Here is an 18,900-nt window from a genome sequence, read left to right as displayed (position 1 = left end):
CCTGGTCGGTGCTGTTTGGGCTGACTGGAAGCCAGTCCCTGGGGGGGGTACTGTCATGGACCTGAGTTTGCCGCCACACAGTGGCTCGGTTTTTTGTTAATTTGGCTTCTCGTTTCTTGGTTTCTTTAGTCCCTTTGGTGTTCCTTGTCTGTCTCGTCTTGTCCTTTTGTGGGTCCCTGTTTTTTTTTTAAACAATGTTTTTATTCATTTCCAATAAGAACATACAAAGCACATTGACATAATGCCACACAAGTTGCACAATGAGATGCAGGTGAACCTCGCTGCATACCAAGGTTATTATCGTTAACGAAAACGAACGAAATGACGAAAACTAGAATTGAAAAAACGTTTTCGTTAACTGAAATAAATAAAAACTATAATCAAATGAAAAAACGATAACTAACTGAAACTGTATTGTGTGTTTACAAAACTAACTAAAACGTACTGAAATTATAGATAAAATTCCCTTAGTTTTCGTCCTTGTCAATTTCGGATTGATATGAAATCGATTCAGGCATAGGCGCCGATTCCGTGGGTGTTCGGTGCACCCACTGACCAGGTTGAGCCACCAGATGCATTTCTCCGTGCTGCGCCTCGGCCCCTCAGCTGTGTGTCTGTGGGTATGTGTAGGCTATGTGTAGCCCGTATGTGTGTGTAGCCTGTGTGAATGTGTGTGTTAATCTCTCTCGCGCTCATGAATAAACACACGAGCTTGGCACAGAGGTGCGCGCTCTGGCGCATCTGGCACAGTCGGTTAACAGCACCGAAAGGAAACTGGCTTCGCTCCGCGGCTATTTCGCGTCCAACGTCGATGTTAAGCACACGTTGTTATTGATATTGTAGCCTCCGACCCGACGTAACTACAACAACATAACACAAACTTATCTGACAGCTCTCACTTCCTCCTCTGCTCCTCCTCACTCACTCACCTACAGACACCCACACACACACACACACACACACACACACACACACACACACACAGCTGTCTTCCTCACACTCACCCCGGCCCCTCAGCTTCTCATCCAACCTGCCTGGCCCGTACCATACACATTGACAGTCAGAAATCACACAACTTAAACATCATAACAAGAACATTACTGCGGGGTCCCGACAATATTATCAGCTGTGCAGTAGGCTATTGAGTCCCATTGCTACGTGGCATGATATGCGCAGCAGTGTTTGTAGGGGTCCATGGCACTGGTCCGACCTCCCATTAGTTCGACCTCCCATTGGTTCGAACTCCCATTGGTCCAACAATCTGAGTAATGAGAGTTCGAACTAATGGGAGGTCCTCATTAGTTCAAACTGAACTAGTTATTAGCATTAGTCCAACTCTCCATTTTTACCGTTCACTATGCATTTATATCATTATTCATATAGGCTCCACCTGTCAATAAGACACACGTGGAAGAAGAGGTGCAGTTTATTGTGTTTCACCAACGAGGAGCTGTCATTACGCACGACTTTTACGCACTGCTGCGCGCTCATTAGTGTCCGTAATTAAACCTTGACACTCATATCAAATCAAACTTACATTACAGACAGGTGGGTTGGGTTCTCTGTCTCTTTCTCCCACTCCGAACAGACAGACGGACGCAATCAGAAAGGAAACAGGGGCTGCGCATTGATCCTTTTTTCCTTTCTGGGATCAAACGGATCATGTGCATAATTAACTGCAAAACAAGCACTTCATATTAATAACATATAAGGCTCATTATGCTTCCAGCCTGTCTAGCCTCTACCTGCTGTTTTTACTAAACTTAACCAACTCCTTTCTTCATTGCCTGAACCTAACCAAAGCCAAATTTACTTTTTTTTCTTCTCTCTCTCTCAGTCTGCTGCCAGCAGCAGCGGCGGCTGCAGCAGGCTCGCACCCGTGAAGTGAGCTCAAGCCGGCCAGGTTCAGCCGTGCTCGAGCGGAGGGGGGGAGAGAAAAAAAAGTGTATTTCTTTTACTCTGTACTCTGGGAGGGGGGGCTTTGATTATCAGTTTACACATCTTGATCAGCATTTATGATGGTTGTGCGCGATCTGACATGATCTGGCTCTCTGACTGAATATGGTGATATTCTGGGCCGCGCGTGTATGTGTGTGATGTGCGTAGAGAGAGAGAGAGAGAGAGAGAAAGCTGCATGCTCCTATCAATGGAAGAGCTTGTCACAAAGTAGCGATGACAGTTCGAACTAACGGGACCACCCATTGGTTCGACCTCCTATTGGTCCGACTTGTGGTTGATTTTGTCGGAGTAACGGGAGGTCGAACCAATGGGAGGTCGGACCAGTGGGCAGTTCCCGTTTGTAGAGCCCGGTTCAGGTGTGTGTGTGTTTGCTGTGTTCACTTTATGCTACTTTATGTTAAATACAATACAACATGTGAGGTAGGCTACTGTAAGCCTATTGTTACTTTACTGTACTGGTATGTAAAAAAAAAAAATTAAATGGTATCTTTTGAGTTTTATTACACAATACTTGCTCTGATCTTTTTGAATCATTCAACTAACAAATAACCCAAGGTATGAAAAAACTAAAACTAATACTAAAACTAATAAAAACTAACTAAAACTAGCAAACCCGCTCTAAAAACTAATTAAAACTAACTGAATTAGAGAAAAAGAAGTCAAAACTACCTTGCTGCATACACATACATACAGAAAAGATAAACACGCACACAAACATACATACCCACGTAAAATAATAACAATAATAAATAAAATAGAATAAGATAAAATACAATAAAATTGTCACACACAGAATAGCTCTACAGATAAATATAATCTATTGTTGCTTGAGAAAGTTCATTAAGGGTGCCCACACTTATTCAAATTCTTGTACTTTACCCCTGATTACAAAAGTTAGCTTTTCTAATGTAACACACATTGCCATCTCTCTAATCCAAGATTGTGTAGATGATATTTAAGTGTTTCTCCAAGACAAAGCAACCATCCTCCTGGCCTGCAGGAGGCCAAAGCTGATCAGAGTCTTACACTTAGAGTTAACAGAAAAGCAATCTGGGTATATCCCTAAAATACAAAGTTTTGCTACACAGGGTACATGGATACCTTGTGGGTCCCTACTTAGTTTAGTTCCTGTTTTATTTTGAAGTTCTGTGTTGTGTCATGGTCTGTGTCTTTGTCCTAGTTTCCTGTTTTATTTTGAAGTCCTTGTCCTGTCTTCCTGTGTGCTCCCTGCTCATTACTGTGCAATGGTGTGGTCGGGAACATCGAAAACTAATTTAGGGAAGCTACAACGGGCTCAGAACAGAGCAGCTCGCGTTGCCCTTGACTGTACGTTAAGATCCAACATTAATGACATGCATGTCCAACTTGACTGGCTGAAAGTAGATGCAAGGTTACAATCATCTCTAATCTCCTTTGTGAGAGACATTATTCTAAAATCCCTGATTGTCTATGAACAACTTACACTCAGTGCTGATACACACTCATATTCCACCAGACATGCAATTAGTGGTAAATACTGTGTTCCAAAAGCAAAAACCAACTTCAAACAACAAACAGTGCTCTACAGAGCCATTGTTGAATGGAATTCTCTTCTGGGTTACATCTCTAAAACCCAGAGCAAGGTCAGTTTCAAAAAACAGGTGAAAAAACACCTAATGGCAGCTCACAAAAGGTTGTAGTGTACCCATAAATGATCTATTTCCTGTGTGTGTCGCTGTATCTGAGTGTGTGTTTTGACACTGTATATGTGTGATGATCCCCCAAACATGTGTCTCTATGTCTGATTAGATGTTTGTTTAGATTATTGGCTATATGCTGTTACTTTTACATACTGTATGTTGTCTATGTAAATCTTAAAATTATTTTTATTGTTACACTGATCGGACTCCAGGAAGAATAGTTGATGTAAACTACATCAGCTAATGAGGATCCAAATCAAATCAAATCAAATCAAATCTTCATTGTCGTTTGTCCCCGTGGCTTCATGCTCCTGTGTTCCCGTACTACGTGTGAGTTCATAATAAATCCCTTTTTTGCACTGAACCTGTCTGCATTTGGGTCCTGCATTCCCACCACCGTGACACTCTTGAAGAGATTTTGGATTTGTTTTATTGATGTCTCTAAGGCCTTTGATCGTGTGAATCATGAAAAATGATTTTATAAATTGCAAAATAGAGGAGTTCCCATATCTCTTATAAGAATTTAGGTTTTTTGGTATTTGTACGTGAAATGGGGGGATTCCATATCTGCCCCATTCAATGTATGCAATGGAGTTAGGCAGGGGAGTATTTTATCTAGTGAAAAGCATAATTAAAACATTGCAGATCAATGTTGACCGTGATCTGTGACCGCAATGCATGATGGGATAACAGAAAATGGAGAAATGCCCGTGCACGGCGACAGTAGAGGTGGCGGAATAAACTGAGCCTGAAGAAGCCACAAGCCAAATAAAAGTAAAAAAGATCCTCACAGTCCAGTTCAGCCTGCGGTTTGTTCCCACTCTTCATGGTTCTCTCAACTAGTATTATGGGATATCTTGCTTTGGTTAACCTGCGTTCACACCAGACCTTGTGTTTTTCTCGCTGGCGACAAGTTTACATGTTAAGTCAATGCAAACGAGCGATTGAGCGTTTAATCGCTCAGTCGGAAAATCGCTGGGGCTCCGAGTGACAGCGACCGAGCGACCTCGAGATGAGAAATCCCAAGTCTCTGGCCGTCAGTCGCTTGATCGGCTGACGTAATCTATGCGTAACTATGACAAACTACTGAAATCATGGAAACGTAATACAACTCCACCAGTCCGGCAGAGTAAAGCCGGCTTGACGTTGTACGGCGCTTGTGGGACTTCCCACAGGGTATAAAATTAACTTTTTGACCTCAAAAATGTTACCGGCCAAAATATGTTTTCACCGGCCACTGAACTGCTCACAACACAAAGTCATTAAAATCAGCAGTGTTTTCCCCATTGCATTATAGTTAGGTAGCTGCCTTAACAACACACCTCTCTCCTAAACTAAATTGATAATAAATATATATATATTTTAAAAAAAAAATAGGTTTAGATTAGCTGATGGAATGACAACAGACATTACATAAATAGGCTTTCAGAGGAAGATATAGTGATGTGAGTTTTGAAACTTCCATTTAATTCAGACTGAATAAGTCGTGTGAACACATGTTTTTTTTAAAATATAGATTGCCTACTGTTCATCCTACAGTAGCCTATAGAAGCACACAACTTTCCAGATCAAAAACAGCAACACAACATTGTTGTTTTTACAGCACTAGCCTATATTTTACAGATTAATACCTGTATCCGAGTCTCCTGTCTAGGAGCCGTCCATGGTTACTTAACCAAAAGTCTCTTGAAATATTAAACAAAGAGAACTATGGACTGTGGAAGTTTGAACAGCCAAAATACATAAGTTATCATGACGTTAATCATATGTTGCGGTAAAAAAAAAAAAAAAAGACTGTTGATTCGGTGGAAACCCGGCTTTACGGGCGGGGGCTGCGGGGGTATACTTTATGGCCCAGAGTGTCACCGACACTATAGAGCCCAGTGTTTGAATCTCTCCCACTCTCGTCTATGATCAGAACAGAACGCAGACTTTCACCGGTTTCACCTGATCACGGGCAGAGTCGGCACCTCTTCACAGGATTGCGAGTGAGGTGATGCTGCATTCAAGTTAACTCGGAAATATGAGACACACCCGGTCCCGTATTGATGCAAAACAAGACGGGGTTATTTAATTTGCAAATACAGGATGATATATTGTCGGAGACATGTGGTAACCCTGCTAACCCTGCCTCTCACCATCGTGATGTGTCGCCACATAAACACGTTACCACAAGCTAACGTCGCTCGCTTCTGACCGCCTCCTCTGAATGACCGACTGAACGCAAACGTTACAGCAGAAAACTTGATACATTTCTTGAATGTTGAATCACGGAGGATAACGAGGGACAACTCTGACATTCGAAACACAGTCAGTAGATCTCCTGTAGCTGTAAACTGTGTTCGTTTCACTGTTCAGTATTTATGATGACAATTAAGTGAAGTTGGCATATTCCAGCTGCCGGCCAATGGCGAGTGACCTAATAATTTTACTCGCCAAAACATATTTTTACCCGCATTTGGCGAGTGGCGGGTGCTAATTTTAAACCCTGGGTACAAGCCATGCTGGACCAACACAAACGGGAAGAAAAGAGCGACTCCGAGCGAGGTGAAATTCACTGGAATCGCTTGAATGACATCATCAGAGCAATCTGTTGTATTGTTACAAACTGACGAGCGACTGCAGCTGAGTGACAGAGCGATTTTTTTGGAGCGACACGAGCGACAGCGACAAAAACAAAAGGTCTGGTGTGAATGCACCTTTAGTGACCATCGGATGTCCGCTACATTCCGGTGCGGTGAATTGTGGGATACAATGAGGCTATAAGGAGATCGATAGAGACTTTGACCAGTGCTATGGTGTTCTGACTCAATGCCCCCCCTCCCTTTCCCACAGGAAGCGGTTGCTAGGTGACAGTACAGTTCGTGCAGAGCTGCATGATGTCAGGATGGTGTCTCTGCTGCCTCCTGTTGGGACGGAGGTTTTCAGACGTTTCACGTCGGCCTCGCTGGAGAAGAACAAAGAGGTACAAAACATTGATCAATACGGAGCGCATTGATCAATACGGAGCGCATTGATCAATACGGAGCGCATTGATCAGGTGTGAGTTACCACACTGCAAAAACTCAAACTCTTACCAAGAATATTTGTCTTATTTCTAGTCAAAACAGATCTCATTATACTTAAAAGTAGCTTGTTTTTAAGACACTTTTACTTATTTCAAACATATTTGCACTTGAAATAAGTAGAAAAATCTGATACTGGATCAAGTCTTTCTTTCTTATTACAAGCACAACACAACTTGCTTTCACTGGCAGATTTTTCTACTTATTTCAAGTGAAAATTAGTTTGAAACAAGTGAAAATGATCTGAAAACAAGTTCATTTTTGATGAGTCTTATTTTAAGTAAAAGAGATTAGTTTTGACTAGAAATGAGACATTTTGACAAGAAATAAGACGAATATTCTTGGAAAGATTTTGAGTTTTTGCAGTGCAGTACTGAGGGATCAATAATGACCAGTGTTGACTATAACTCATGTTGTCCCTCCAGCTCACGGCTCAACTTCTCTCTGATTGACAGGTGGAAGAGAGAGGCCCACCTGAACAACCTATTCACCTTGAGGCTGAGAAGCCCCTCCCCTTCATATACGGAGACCCGCCCCCTGAACTCCTCAACACCCCATTGGAGGAGCTGGATCCCTCCCGCCAATCACACAAGGTCGCTGTTAGTGATGTTCGATACCACAAATTTGCTTTCCGATCCAATACTGAGTAAAATTCAGGCTGGTATCTCGGTGATACCGATCCGATACCGATACTTTGTGCAAATACACCTAATGTGGTAAATCTAAAAAAAAAAAGTAGTGTATTTAAAGTCATAGCTTCCTAAGGATACAAGACATCAGAGTAACATATGTATCTATTTATTTTAAACTCCTAAGTATATTAAGGTAGTGGCCTCTACACAGACTGAGACAGACTGACTGTTGAGTGAGCAGCGGGTGGACTGCATGTCATTTAGACAAGGTCTCAATAGTTTAGTTACTTTCCACCATGTTCCTGTTAATGATATACATTACCACAAGTATGAAGTATCAAAAGTATCGATATTTTCATTTGAGAATCGATTTTTGAGCACACAGACCTGGTATCGGAAGTATCGATATTTCAGTATCGATCCGCACATCACTAGTCGCTGCGTTCATACATTTAAAATGAGATTGAGACTAATAGTACCAATACTGACCAAAAGAGTCGATGTATGTGACGAAGGGCTGCCACATCTTGTAGAAGCTGCGTGAGGAACCTTTCAAGGAGAGACTAAACATCTCTAAAGCACTGCAATACATCCTGCATCCATTTATTATGAGTCATGATGGCAGGTGTTTATTAAACCCAAAGCAAGCAGGCGAACAGAACACCATGACATAAACAAGAATCAGACACTAATGATGCGTTCGATTGCACTCGGAACTCGGAAAGATCCGGGTCTGACTTCCGAGGTAAATGCGTTTCATTGCAACCTCGGAAAACATGGCCGGCCACAGTAAACTGATGTCTTTCGAGCATCAAAAAGTACTGCTGGGGAAGAACATTAGCTGCTTGGGGGAGAGAGGGAAAGAGAAACGCCACTTCTGCAACACATGGAATCCTGCATGCGTCATAGCGAGCCGTGCAGATTCAACTCTTGCTGCAGTACGCGTGGAACTAGGCTATATTCCCTTTTCCATAACTTCTCTCTTGCTTAAATGTCTAGGTTGGAAAATAAATAGCCTAAATAAATAAATACCCCTCGCGGTGTGCGACGCCATATTGCTGTGACGTAATTCCAACCGACTCGGGCTGCTTGGATCCTACCCGAGTTCCCGAGTTGGAGTTCCAACTTCAAGGGCCGTTCTATTGCATTTTTCCGATTCGGAGGTCGGATCTTTCCGAGTTCCGAGTGCAATTGAATGCAGCATAAATACAACAGAACTAATCAAAGCAACAAGCAACAGGTGAGGAGACAGGAGGGCAAAGAAAGCTGATTGGTGGAGACACACAAGGAGCCGGGCAGGGCTGACGGTGTGCAAGGAGAGTGTGGAGGGGAAATAAAGGAAGTAACACTAGAACAAATGCACAAGAACTGAACTACAAAATAAAACAGGAACTGAAGAAAACAAGAGTCCAAAACAATGACATAAGGGTTAGGGAGTCTAAACAACAGAATTCGACACCCAGGGTTAAAAACCTTTGAAAATCGCCTCGGTCATTTTCTCCAAAACCACTGGCCCGATTTCAACCAAACTTCTGCCTTGGACTCTCCTTGGACCCCCAGATGATATAGCCGAGTTTGGAGAAATTTAAATTTTTGGTAAAAAAAAAAAAGAAGAATTTGACAACCCCGCGGGTTAAATTTTTTTGAAATTTGCCTATGTGCGTTGGACTCCCCTCGGCCCCCCAGATGACATATCCGAATTTGGAGAAATTTGATTTTTGGTCAAAAAAAACTTTTTCAACACCTGCGGGGGTTACAAATCTTTGAAAATCGCCAGGGTCATTTTCACCAAAACCACTGGTTTTCGGTTGGAGCGAATCACACTCAGTACAGCAAAGACCGGTATGCCTGTCGTAAAATAGCGCTTGCGCAGAAGCGTCTGGAACCGATCTTGTTCCAGGTACCGACCTCTGACCTCTGACCCCTGCAGACGTTCATCGTGCTCAGTGAAGGAAACGTCGTCCACAGGTTTGATGCTGGCTCACCCTGTGTCCTGTTGAGTCCACTCAGTCCAGTGAGGAAGGCTGCCATCGGGATCCTCACTCACTCATATCCTTTATGTCACATGACCGACAGGCTGTTGACCGACAGGCTGTTGACCGACAGGCTGTTGACCGACAGGCTGTTGACCGACTGACTGTTGACCGACTGACTGTTGACCGACAGGCTGTTGACCGACAGGCTGTTGACCGACAGGCTGTTGACCGACAGGCTGTTGACCGACAGGCTGTTGACCGACAGGCTGTTGACTGACAGGCTGTTGACCGACTGACTGTTGACCGACTGACTGTTGACTGACAGGCTGTTGACCGACTGACTGTTGACTGACAGGCTGTTGACTGACTGACTGTTGACCGACAGGCTGTTGACCGACAGGCTGTTGACCGACAGGCTGTTGACCGACAGGCTGTTGACCGACAGGCTGTTGACCGACAGGCTGTTGACCGACTGACTGTTGACCGACTGACTGTTGACCGACTGACTGTTGACCGACAGGCTGTTGACCGACTGACTGTTGACTGACAGGCTGTTGACTGACTGACTGTTGACCGACAGGCTGTTGACCGACAGGCTGTTGACCGACAGGCTGTTGACCGACAGGCTGTTGACTGACTGACTGTTGACTGACTGACTGTTGACCGACAGGCTGTTGACCGACTGACTGTTGACTGACTGACTGTTGACCGACAGGCTGTTGACTGACTGACTGTTGACCGACTGACTGTTGACTGACAGGCTGTTGACCGACTGACTGTTGACCGACTGACTGTTGACTGACAGGCTGTTGACCGACTGACTGTTGACCGACAGGCTGTTGACCGACAGGCTGTTGACCGACTGACTGTTGACCGACAGGCTGTTGACCGACTGACTGTTGACTGACTGTTGACTGACTGACTGTTGACCGACAGGCTGTTGACTGACTGACTGTTGACCGACTGACTGTTGACCGACAGGCTGTTGACCGACTGACTGTTGACCGACTGACTGTTGACTGACTGTTGACCGACAGGCTGTTGACCGACTGACTGTTGACCGACAGGCTGTTGACCGACAGGCTGTTGACCGACTGACTGTTGACTGACTTGTTTTTGTTCCTTAAACCAAAACTTGGTTCCGTTTGTTCATCTTGTTGACGGTCGTGACCAACTGTGTCTTCATGATGATGAGTTACTCTTCAGCATCGAGGATAGCAGAGTGAGTAGCACACACACACGCAGACAGAGGAGACGAGGACAGAGGAGATAAGGACAGAGGAGACAAGGACATAGGAGATAAGGACAGAGGACAATGTTTGTTTACGTTGTTTTTATTGATGTATATACAGTACATATATTTTCTATACACTGATCATGTTGTGCGTGTTCAGGTACGTGTTCACAGTGGTCTACATCTGTGAGGTCATCATAAAGGTCATGGCCAGAGGATTCTGCATCGGACGCTTCACCTTCCTCAGAGACCCGTGGAACTGGCTGGACGTCCTGGTCGTCAGCACCGCGTAATAATCAATAACACTACAGACACTAATCAATAACACTACAGATACTAATCAATAACACTACAGATAGACACTAATCAATGCTGTAAACTGCCCCGATTTAGCCAAGAGGCCGTTTCCTTCCGTAAGTGTAACGTATAGTCAGAGAGACACTAGTTGTAACCAAGGTGAAAATAAAATATGGCCTGGAGCTGAATATTTCGTTGGATATATTACCCTCGAGGGTTATTTAAGCATTATACCATGGTCTGGGTGAATACTCGATTCTGATTGGCTGCGGGGTGTCCATTAAGTAGGGGATAATGCCCGACGAGGTGTCCATTATCAGAAATTAATGGACGACGCTGAGGCGTGAACCGTCTGACGCGAACGAAAGGCATTACCCCTTACATATTACCCTCGAGGGTGTGCGTTAACGTTATGTGAGCAGGACAGTGACGCGGTCAGGACCGAGGCGCTCGCACCGCGGTCCGCAAGCGTCAGTGAAGAACTGATGATGATGATGAAGGTGTGCTTGTTCCAGGTTTCTAATCCCTGACGTGGTCGACCTGGAGAAGGCGGCGGTGCTGAGGATCGTTCCCCGGGCGCTGAAGATGATCTCAGTCTACACAGGTCACTGTGTGTGTGTGTGTGTGTGTGTGTGTGTGTGTGTGTGTGTGTGTGTGTGTGTGTGTGTGTGTGTGTGTGTGTTAACCTCTGCATAAGAGTGTTACACCAATACATCACCAAAGTCTGGACCAGTGAACACATCCCACAGCAATGGAGAGATGCCAACATTATCACCATTTACAAGAACAAAGGTGGCAACCACAGAGGCATTTCACTCCTCGCTACTGCTGGTAAGAGGATGATTAGCAACATCGCAGAGCCATTACTCCCAGAATCACAGAGCAGCTTTAGAAAGAACAGGAGCACAGTCGACATGGTCTTCACAGCCCGGCAGCTTCAGGAAAAGTGCAGGGAGCAACATCAGAATCTCTTTATGGCCTTCGTCGATCTCTCCAAAGCCTTTGACACTGTGCAAAGAGACCTCCTATGGAATATCCTCCTTAAGTTTGGATGTCCAAACAAGTTTGTGAACATCCTCCAGCAGTTCCATGATGGTATGAATGCTCGGGTGACAATAGGGGGACAGGAGTCTGCCTCCTTTCCCGTGTGCACAGGGGTCAGGCAGGGGTGTGTTCTTGCCCCTGTGCTCTTCAACATCTTCCTCATATGTGTCACCCGGCTTCTCCATCAGGAAATTCAGGACAGCAGCGGGATGTCAGTCGCTTATAGGCTAGACGGTAACCTATTTAACATCAGGAGGCTACAAGCAACTACGAAGCTGCACAATGAAAGGGTCCTTGAGCTTCAATACGCAGATGATTGCACCCTGGTGGCTCACACCCCAGAAGACCTCCAGGCTGTCCTCAATGCAGCAGTTAAGGCATACAGTAGGATGGGACTGACCATCAACACTGTCAAAACAGAGGTTGTTTGCCAGTGGAGCACCAACACCCCTCCTACACTCCCCATCTTTACTGTCGCCAATAAACAACTGTCTGTCGTATCATCATTCACATACCTGGGGAGCATCCTCGGTTAAGACAACAGCATTGATAACTAAGTCCAGAACAGGGTTCAGCAAGCATCAGCTGCATTTGGGAGACTCAGGCGTTGGGTCTTTCAAAACAAGAACCTACATCTTGACACAAAAGTAGCCGTCTACCAGGCCGTCTGCATCACCACCCTTCACTACAGCTGTGAGGCCGACTGGGTCACGTATAATCGCCAAGTTAAGTCCCTGGAGCAGTTTCACATCCGCCGTCTTCAGCGTATTTTGGGAATCACTTGGCGTGATCGAGTGCCTCACACTGAGATCCTCAAGAGGACAGGCTGCAAGAGCGTTGAGGCCACCATCACTCACCATCAGCTGCGGTGGCTAGGGCATGTGATACGGATGCCCCAAAAGTCCTTTATGGTCAGTTACACCACGGTCGCCGATCTGCTGGAGGGCAGAAGAAGCGATTCAAAGAACCAGAGGAAAATAGCACTTAAAAAGTGCAGCATCGGGGCGGTGCGTGGTGCAGTGGTTAAAGCGGCCGCTACAGTCCTCAACGCAGGCGTCCCCGGTTCGAATCCCGCGTCGGGCAGACCTTTCCTGCATGTCATTCCCCCTCTCTCTGCCTCCCCCTTTCCTGTAGATCTCACTGAGCTATCAAATAAAGGCAAAAAGCCAAAAAATATACTTAAAAAAAAAAAAAAAAGTGCAGCATCAAATCTGGGGAGCTGGAGAGCATGGCCGCCGACCGAGACACCTGGCGGCAGCTGTGCCTCAGTGGGACCCAAACACTAGAGGAGGGGAGGACGGTCCGGATGCAACAAAAAAGACAGAGAACAGACAGCAACACCACTACTACATACACCTGTCCCACTTGCAACAGGACCTGTGCATCCAGGATAGGGTTATATAGCCATCAGAAGACCCACCGTTAAGATGGAAGTGGACGTCATCGTCGGCTTCGATGGACAACAGCAAGCATCTGTGTGTGTGTGTGTCTGTCTGTGTATGTCTGTGTATGTGTGTGAGTGTGCCCCCTTCACAGGTTTTATCTTCAACCCTCTCAAACTGTTCAGGTGTGAAGATGACTGTTGGAGCTCTCGTCCAATCACTGAGGAGATTGGCTGCGGTTGTCATCCTGATGGTGCTGGTGTTCGGACTCTTGTCTGTGATTGGTCTACAATACTTCATGGGAAATCTGAAGAACAGCTGTGTCATGTGGCCCGTTAACATGACTGAATATTACCCATACGCATACACCATGTGTAAGACCACCTGTCTGTCTGCTCACCTGTCTGATCACCTGTCTATCTGATTACCTGTCTGTCTGTCTGTCTGTCTGTCTGCTCACCTGTCTGCTCATCTGTCTGTCTGCTCACCTGTCTGTCTGTCTGCTCACCTGTCTGTCTGTCTGTCTGTCTGTCTGTCTGTCTGTCTGTCTGTCTGTCTGTCTGTCTGTCTGTCTGTCTGTCTGTCTGTCTGTCTGTCTGTCTGTCTGTCTGTCTGTCTGTCTGTCTGTCTGCTCACCTGTCTGTCTGTCTGCTCACCTGTCTGATCACCTGTCTGTCTGAACACCTGTCTATCTGATTACCTGTCTGTCTGTCTGTCTGTCTGTCTGTCTGTCTGTCTGTCTGTCTGTCTGTCTGCTCATCTGTCTGTCTGTCTGCTCACCTGTCTGCTCATCTGTCTGTCTGTCTGCTCACCTGTCTGCTCATCTGTCTGTCTGTCTGCTCACCTGTCTGTCTGCTCACCTGTCTGTCCGATTACCTGTCTGATTACCTGTCTATCTGATTACCTGTCTGTCTGCTCACCTGTCTGTCTGCTCACCTGTCTGTCTGATTACCTGTCTGTCTGCTCACCTGTCTGTTTACCTGCCTATCTGATTACCTGTCTGTCTGCTCACCTGTCTGTCTGCTCACCTGTCTGTTTACCTGCCTATCTGATTACCTGTCTGTCTGCTCACCTGTCTGTCTGATTACCTCAGCCTACGATGACACAGGGCCAGTCGAGACGCCGTTCAGGTTCAACTTCGACACATACATCAACAACAAATGTAAGAGGATGATGTCTATTTGTTTACCTGTCTGTCTGCTCACCTGTCTAATTACCTGTCAGTCTGATTACCTGTCTGTCTGATTACTTGACAGCAAATCAATACTCCCTCCCTTGTCCCTTAAATGCTTTGCGGTGTGGAAACGCTTCTGATGCCAGGTACGTTTTTGGGATCCACTCTGACTTTGAGTACTACTGATACTATTGTCAACAACAACAACAACAACAACAACAACATATAGAAAAGATACAGGTGATACTGTGGATATGACACACGTGTTCCAGGTGAATTTAATTGTTCCAGGTGTATAAAGGTGTTCCAGGTGTATATACAGTAGTTACCCCAGGTGTATATAGGTGTTCCAGGTGAATATAATTGTTCCAGGTGTATAAAGGTGTTCCAGGTGTAGTTATTCCAGGTGTATATAGGTGTTCCAGGTGAATATAATTGTTCCAGGTGTATAAAGGTGTTCCAGGTGTAGTTATTCCAGGTGTGTATAGGTGTTCCAGGTGAATATAATTGTTCCAGGTGTATAAAGGTGTTCCAGGTGTAGTTATTCCAGGTGTATATAGGTGTTCCAGGTGAATATAATTGTTCCAGGTGTATAAAGGTGTTCCAGGTGTAGTTATTCCAGGTGTATATAGGTGTTCCAGGTGAATATAATTGTTCCAGGTGTATAAAGGTGTTCCAGGTGTAGTTATTCCAGGTGTATATAGGTGTTCCAGGTGAATATAATTGTTCCAGGTGTATAAAGGTGTTCCAGGTGTAGTTATTCCAGGTGTGTATAGGTGTTCCAGGTGAATATAATTGTTCCAGGTGTATAAAGGTGTTCCAGGTGTAGTTATTCCAGGTGTATATAGGTGTTCCAGGTGAATATAATTGTTCCAGGTGTATATAGGCGTTCCAGGTGTTCCAGGTGTATATAACCCTAGAGCTGTATGTATTGTGCACTGAATGATGGTCATGTGACTGTTTAGGGTGTGTCCTGAAGGCTTCACCTGTTTGAAGACTCAGTCAAACCCTGACTATGGATTCACCAACTATGACTCCATCGGCTGGTCCCTGCTCAATGTCCTCTGCATCATGATGCAGGACACCTGGGAAGACCTGGCCACCCTGGTGACCACACACACACACACACGCACTATGAGGTTCCATCGATATCAAAATAAGCGGAGTGCGTGCATGATTAACTGAGTAAATACTGTATTAAGTATATTTTTTTGGGTGGAGGGATTTTGCCTTTAATTGATAGCGTAGTAGTAGAGAGACAGACATGCAGCAAAGGGCCACCTGAGTCAGGATTCGATACGGGGCCGGCTGCGGCGAGGACTACAGCCTCTGCACATGGGGCGCCTGCTCGACCAACTGAGCCAAACGATGCCCCTAATTTAGTAAATGTTGTTGTGCGTGCGTCTGTCACTGTTTGACAAATGTTAAGAGTTCACATGCGCGCTCGCATATTCTGATACTACGCAACCGGAAATTGATCTTACATAAACGCCTCACATATTTGGCCATTTCATTTTATTGAGTTAATGGAACACAGAACAACTACGTGAGGTGTTCATGTACGCAGAGTGGTGCGATTACCAGCGTGCGCAGTCATCACTTATATAAAGAAAACACATGGCAGACATTTCTTTATGGCTCCTCAAAGTATAAACTTGACAACCTGTCTCTGTCTCACCTGTCTGTCTCTCTACAGATGTTCCAGGCAGCAGGTAAACCCCCTGTCATCGTTTTCCTGCTCCTCTGCTTCTCCAGCTCATTCTTCCTCTTCAGTGTCATACTGGCCGTGGTTGCCATGGCGCTTGTTGAGAAGGACAGAGCTGAGGTCACCGAGGCTGAACAGAGAGAAGACGAGTTCAATAAGATCCAGGAGGTGATGAAGAGGAGGGAGGAGGAGGAGGAGGAGGTAGGAGCTGAGAGTCTTTGATTTGTTAGAATGCAGCTCAATCTCAGATCATAATAATAATAATAATAATAATACAAAGACGTGTGTCTGTGTGTTGAAGAGCTCAGCTGCAGCAACAAAGAGCCATGAAGAACAACACTCGGCTGTGGGAGGTACACACAGACACACACACCTGAGGACCCATAATGCATCGTGTTGTCTCGTGTGGAGAGTCAGAGGACAGGCAGAAGACAGCTGTGTCTCTTGCAGGGTGTCGTCGGTGCTGCGTGTCCTTCCTGACATGGACCTGCTGTGGTTGCTGGCGGCAGCAGCTCCACACCTTTGTCTCAAACCCGTTCTTTGACCTCATCGTCGTCGTCTGCCTCGTCCTCAACACCGTGTTCATGGCCATGGAGCATTATCCAATGACGATAGAGTTCGAGGAGCACATGGCCGTCTCACAGCTGGTCAGTGGTGGAGAACAGTGAGAACACAACAGCATTACCATGTGGGAGTGTAGCTCGGCTGAAAGATGCAGTGAATGGAAAGGAGGCAGGCGTGCACAACGACAAAATGATTTTCAATTGTTACCAGGCCCGGATAAATAGGAAAAATTCCATGAAAAATTAAACACACAAACAACTTAACGCAGGAGAAGCCGCTGGACTTCCTCTCCCTACGGCGGCCCAGAGAGCCACTGAGCTGTTCCCCTATCAAACCTGGTTACATGCTGTCACTCTGACATCCCACCACTCTGACATCCCACCACTCCGACATACCACCAATCCGACATACCGCTATTCCGACAAGCGAACATCCCACCATTCCGCCATCCCACCATTTAGACATCCCACCACTCCGAAAAACCACCCTTCTGATATCCCACCATTCCAACATCCCACCCTTCTGACATCCCACCATTCCAACATCCCACCATTCTGACATCCCACCATTTAGACATCCCACCACTCCGAAAAACCACCCTTCTGATATCCCACCATTCCAACATCCCACCCTTCTGACATCCCACCATTCCAACATCCCACCATTCTGACATCCCACCATTTAGACATCCCACCACTCCGAAAAACCACCCTTCTGACATCCCACCATTCCAACATCCCACCCTTCTGACATCCCACCATTCCAACATCCCACCATTCTGACATCCCACCGTTTAGACATCCCACCATTCTGACATCCCACCACTCCAACATCCCACCATTTAGACATATCACCATTTAGACATCCCACCATTCCGACATCCCACAACTCCAACATCCCACCACTCCAACATCCCACCATTTAGACCTATCACCAATCTGACATCCCACCATTTAGACATCCCACCGTTTAGACCAGGGGTTCTTAACCTTTTTGACCTTGAGGCCCAAAGTGGCCCGGGGCCCATTAAATATATATATATAATTAACTATTTAATACTTTTTTATTGCAAATGGCATTCTTTTCATTTCTTCACAGATAAACAAATCTAAACAAGTTTCTACCAAAATCACTCTGCTTTTCATATTTGAAGACCACATAAAATGAAGAAAAATTTGTCTGGAATTTTTTTTTTTTTTTCCAAAAATCTAAGAATGTTCTTATCAAGTCTCAACAAAATAGCACTTAAATAGATATTGACCGTGTCATCACAGTAGATGAGGTGAGTAGTGACTGAGCTGAGGCTGTGTATGTCGCTCTAAGATGGGGGTGGTGGGGGTGTCAGCGGCGTGGAGCGGGTCTCTGTAGCGGGTCTCTGTAGCGGGGACAGCTCCGTGACACCGCCGGTGGGGGCTGTAGGGACGGGGGCGGGGGGTTCACGGCAGCACCGCTGCTCGTTGGAAACAGCAGTGATGACGTGCTTTCACGTCCGAGTCTCCAAACCAGAAGCGTTTGTAACAGCACCGGAAAAGTCGATGGATTTGTCACTAGTCCCTTTTAACTAAAAGAAAGTCGTTAAAAGGGTTTGGAAAGTCGCCAAGTTGGCAACTGACGTTACCTTGCGTTGTTCCTCACATGCTGCACTGTGTGTGTGGTAGCGGCCCCGCCTCCCCCCACAGAGACAAAGATCCTGGATGAAACACAAGAGGCTTCACTCCCTCTTGCCATTCAGCCTGTTTGGAGGCCAGAGACGCGGGCCGGACTTTGGACATGCTGATCTACGCAGTCCGCGGCCCTCGCGGCCCACAGGTGCAAAACTGAAAGTTTTTTGCGGCCCTCTGGGGGGTGCTGGCGGCCCAAGTGTGGGCCGCGGCCCTATGGTTAAGAATCACTGGTTTAGACATCCCACCATTCTGACATCCCACCACTCCAACATCCCACCATTTAGACATTCCACCATTTAGACATATCACCATTTAGACATCCCACCATTTAGACATCCCACCACTCCAACATCCCACCATTTAGACATATCACCATTCCAACATCCCACCACTCCAACATCACACCATTTAGACATACCACCATTTAGACATCCCACCATTTAGACATATCACCATTCCAACATCCCACCACTCCAACATCACACCATTTAGACATCCCACCACTCCAACATCCCACCATTTAGA

The 18,900-nt window shown here is 45.8% G+C and overlaps 2 protein-coding genes and 1 pseudogene across 3 annotated transcripts in view; 2 read left to right on the top strand and 1 right to left on the bottom strand.

Annotated features, from left to right (window-relative positions):
* Positions 1–18,900, top strand: part of hspa9 (heat shock protein family A (Hsp70) member 9) — a 353,332-nt gene that overhangs the window by 168,440 nt on the left and 165,992 nt on the right. The gene's annotated exons all lie outside the window — the stretch shown is intronic.
* The window catches only part of LOC146980301 (sodium channel protein type 4 subunit alpha B-like), a 40,277-nt gene that overhangs the window by 1,348 nt on the left and 20,029 nt on the right, over positions 1–18,900 (top strand). The window contains exons 2-14 of one of the 2 annotated variants that reach the window (XM_085788568.1): positions 6,474–6,603; positions 7,159–7,296; positions 9,266–9,384; positions 10,447–10,533; positions 10,706–10,834; positions 11,358–11,446; positions 13,454–13,642; positions 14,362–14,430; positions 14,525–14,588; positions 15,408–15,549; positions 16,139–16,348; positions 16,449–16,500; positions 16,598–16,794. In XM_085788568.1, coding sequence (XP_085644694.1) covers positions 6,474–6,603; positions 7,159–7,296; positions 9,266–9,384; positions 10,447–10,533; positions 10,706–10,834; positions 11,358–11,446; positions 13,454–13,642; positions 14,362–14,430; positions 14,525–14,588; positions 15,408–15,549; positions 16,139–16,348; positions 16,449–16,500; positions 16,598–16,794 — 1,615 coding nt within the window. Of the gene's footprint in view, positions 1–6,473; positions 6,604–7,158; positions 7,297–9,265; positions 9,385–10,428; positions 10,534–10,705; positions 10,835–11,357; positions 11,447–13,453; positions 13,643–14,361; positions 14,431–14,524; positions 14,589–15,407; positions 15,550–16,138; positions 16,349–16,448; positions 16,501–16,597; positions 16,795–18,900 lie in introns of those variants that run through there. The other variant, XM_085788567.1, reaches the window with a different exon arrangement.
* LOC146980302 (uncharacterized) lies at positions 13,685–14,344 on the bottom strand (annotated as a pseudogene).

This window comes from Trachurus japonicus, chromosome 10, assembly GCF_045865225.1.
Source record: "Trachurus japonicus isolate A0001 chromosome 10, Traja_1.0".
Taxonomy (NCBI): domain Eukaryota; kingdom Metazoa; phylum Chordata; class Actinopteri; order Carangiformes; family Carangidae; genus Trachurus; species Trachurus japonicus.
Note: the sequence above shows the minus strand (reverse complement) of the source record. Positions and strands in the feature narration are given on the sequence as shown.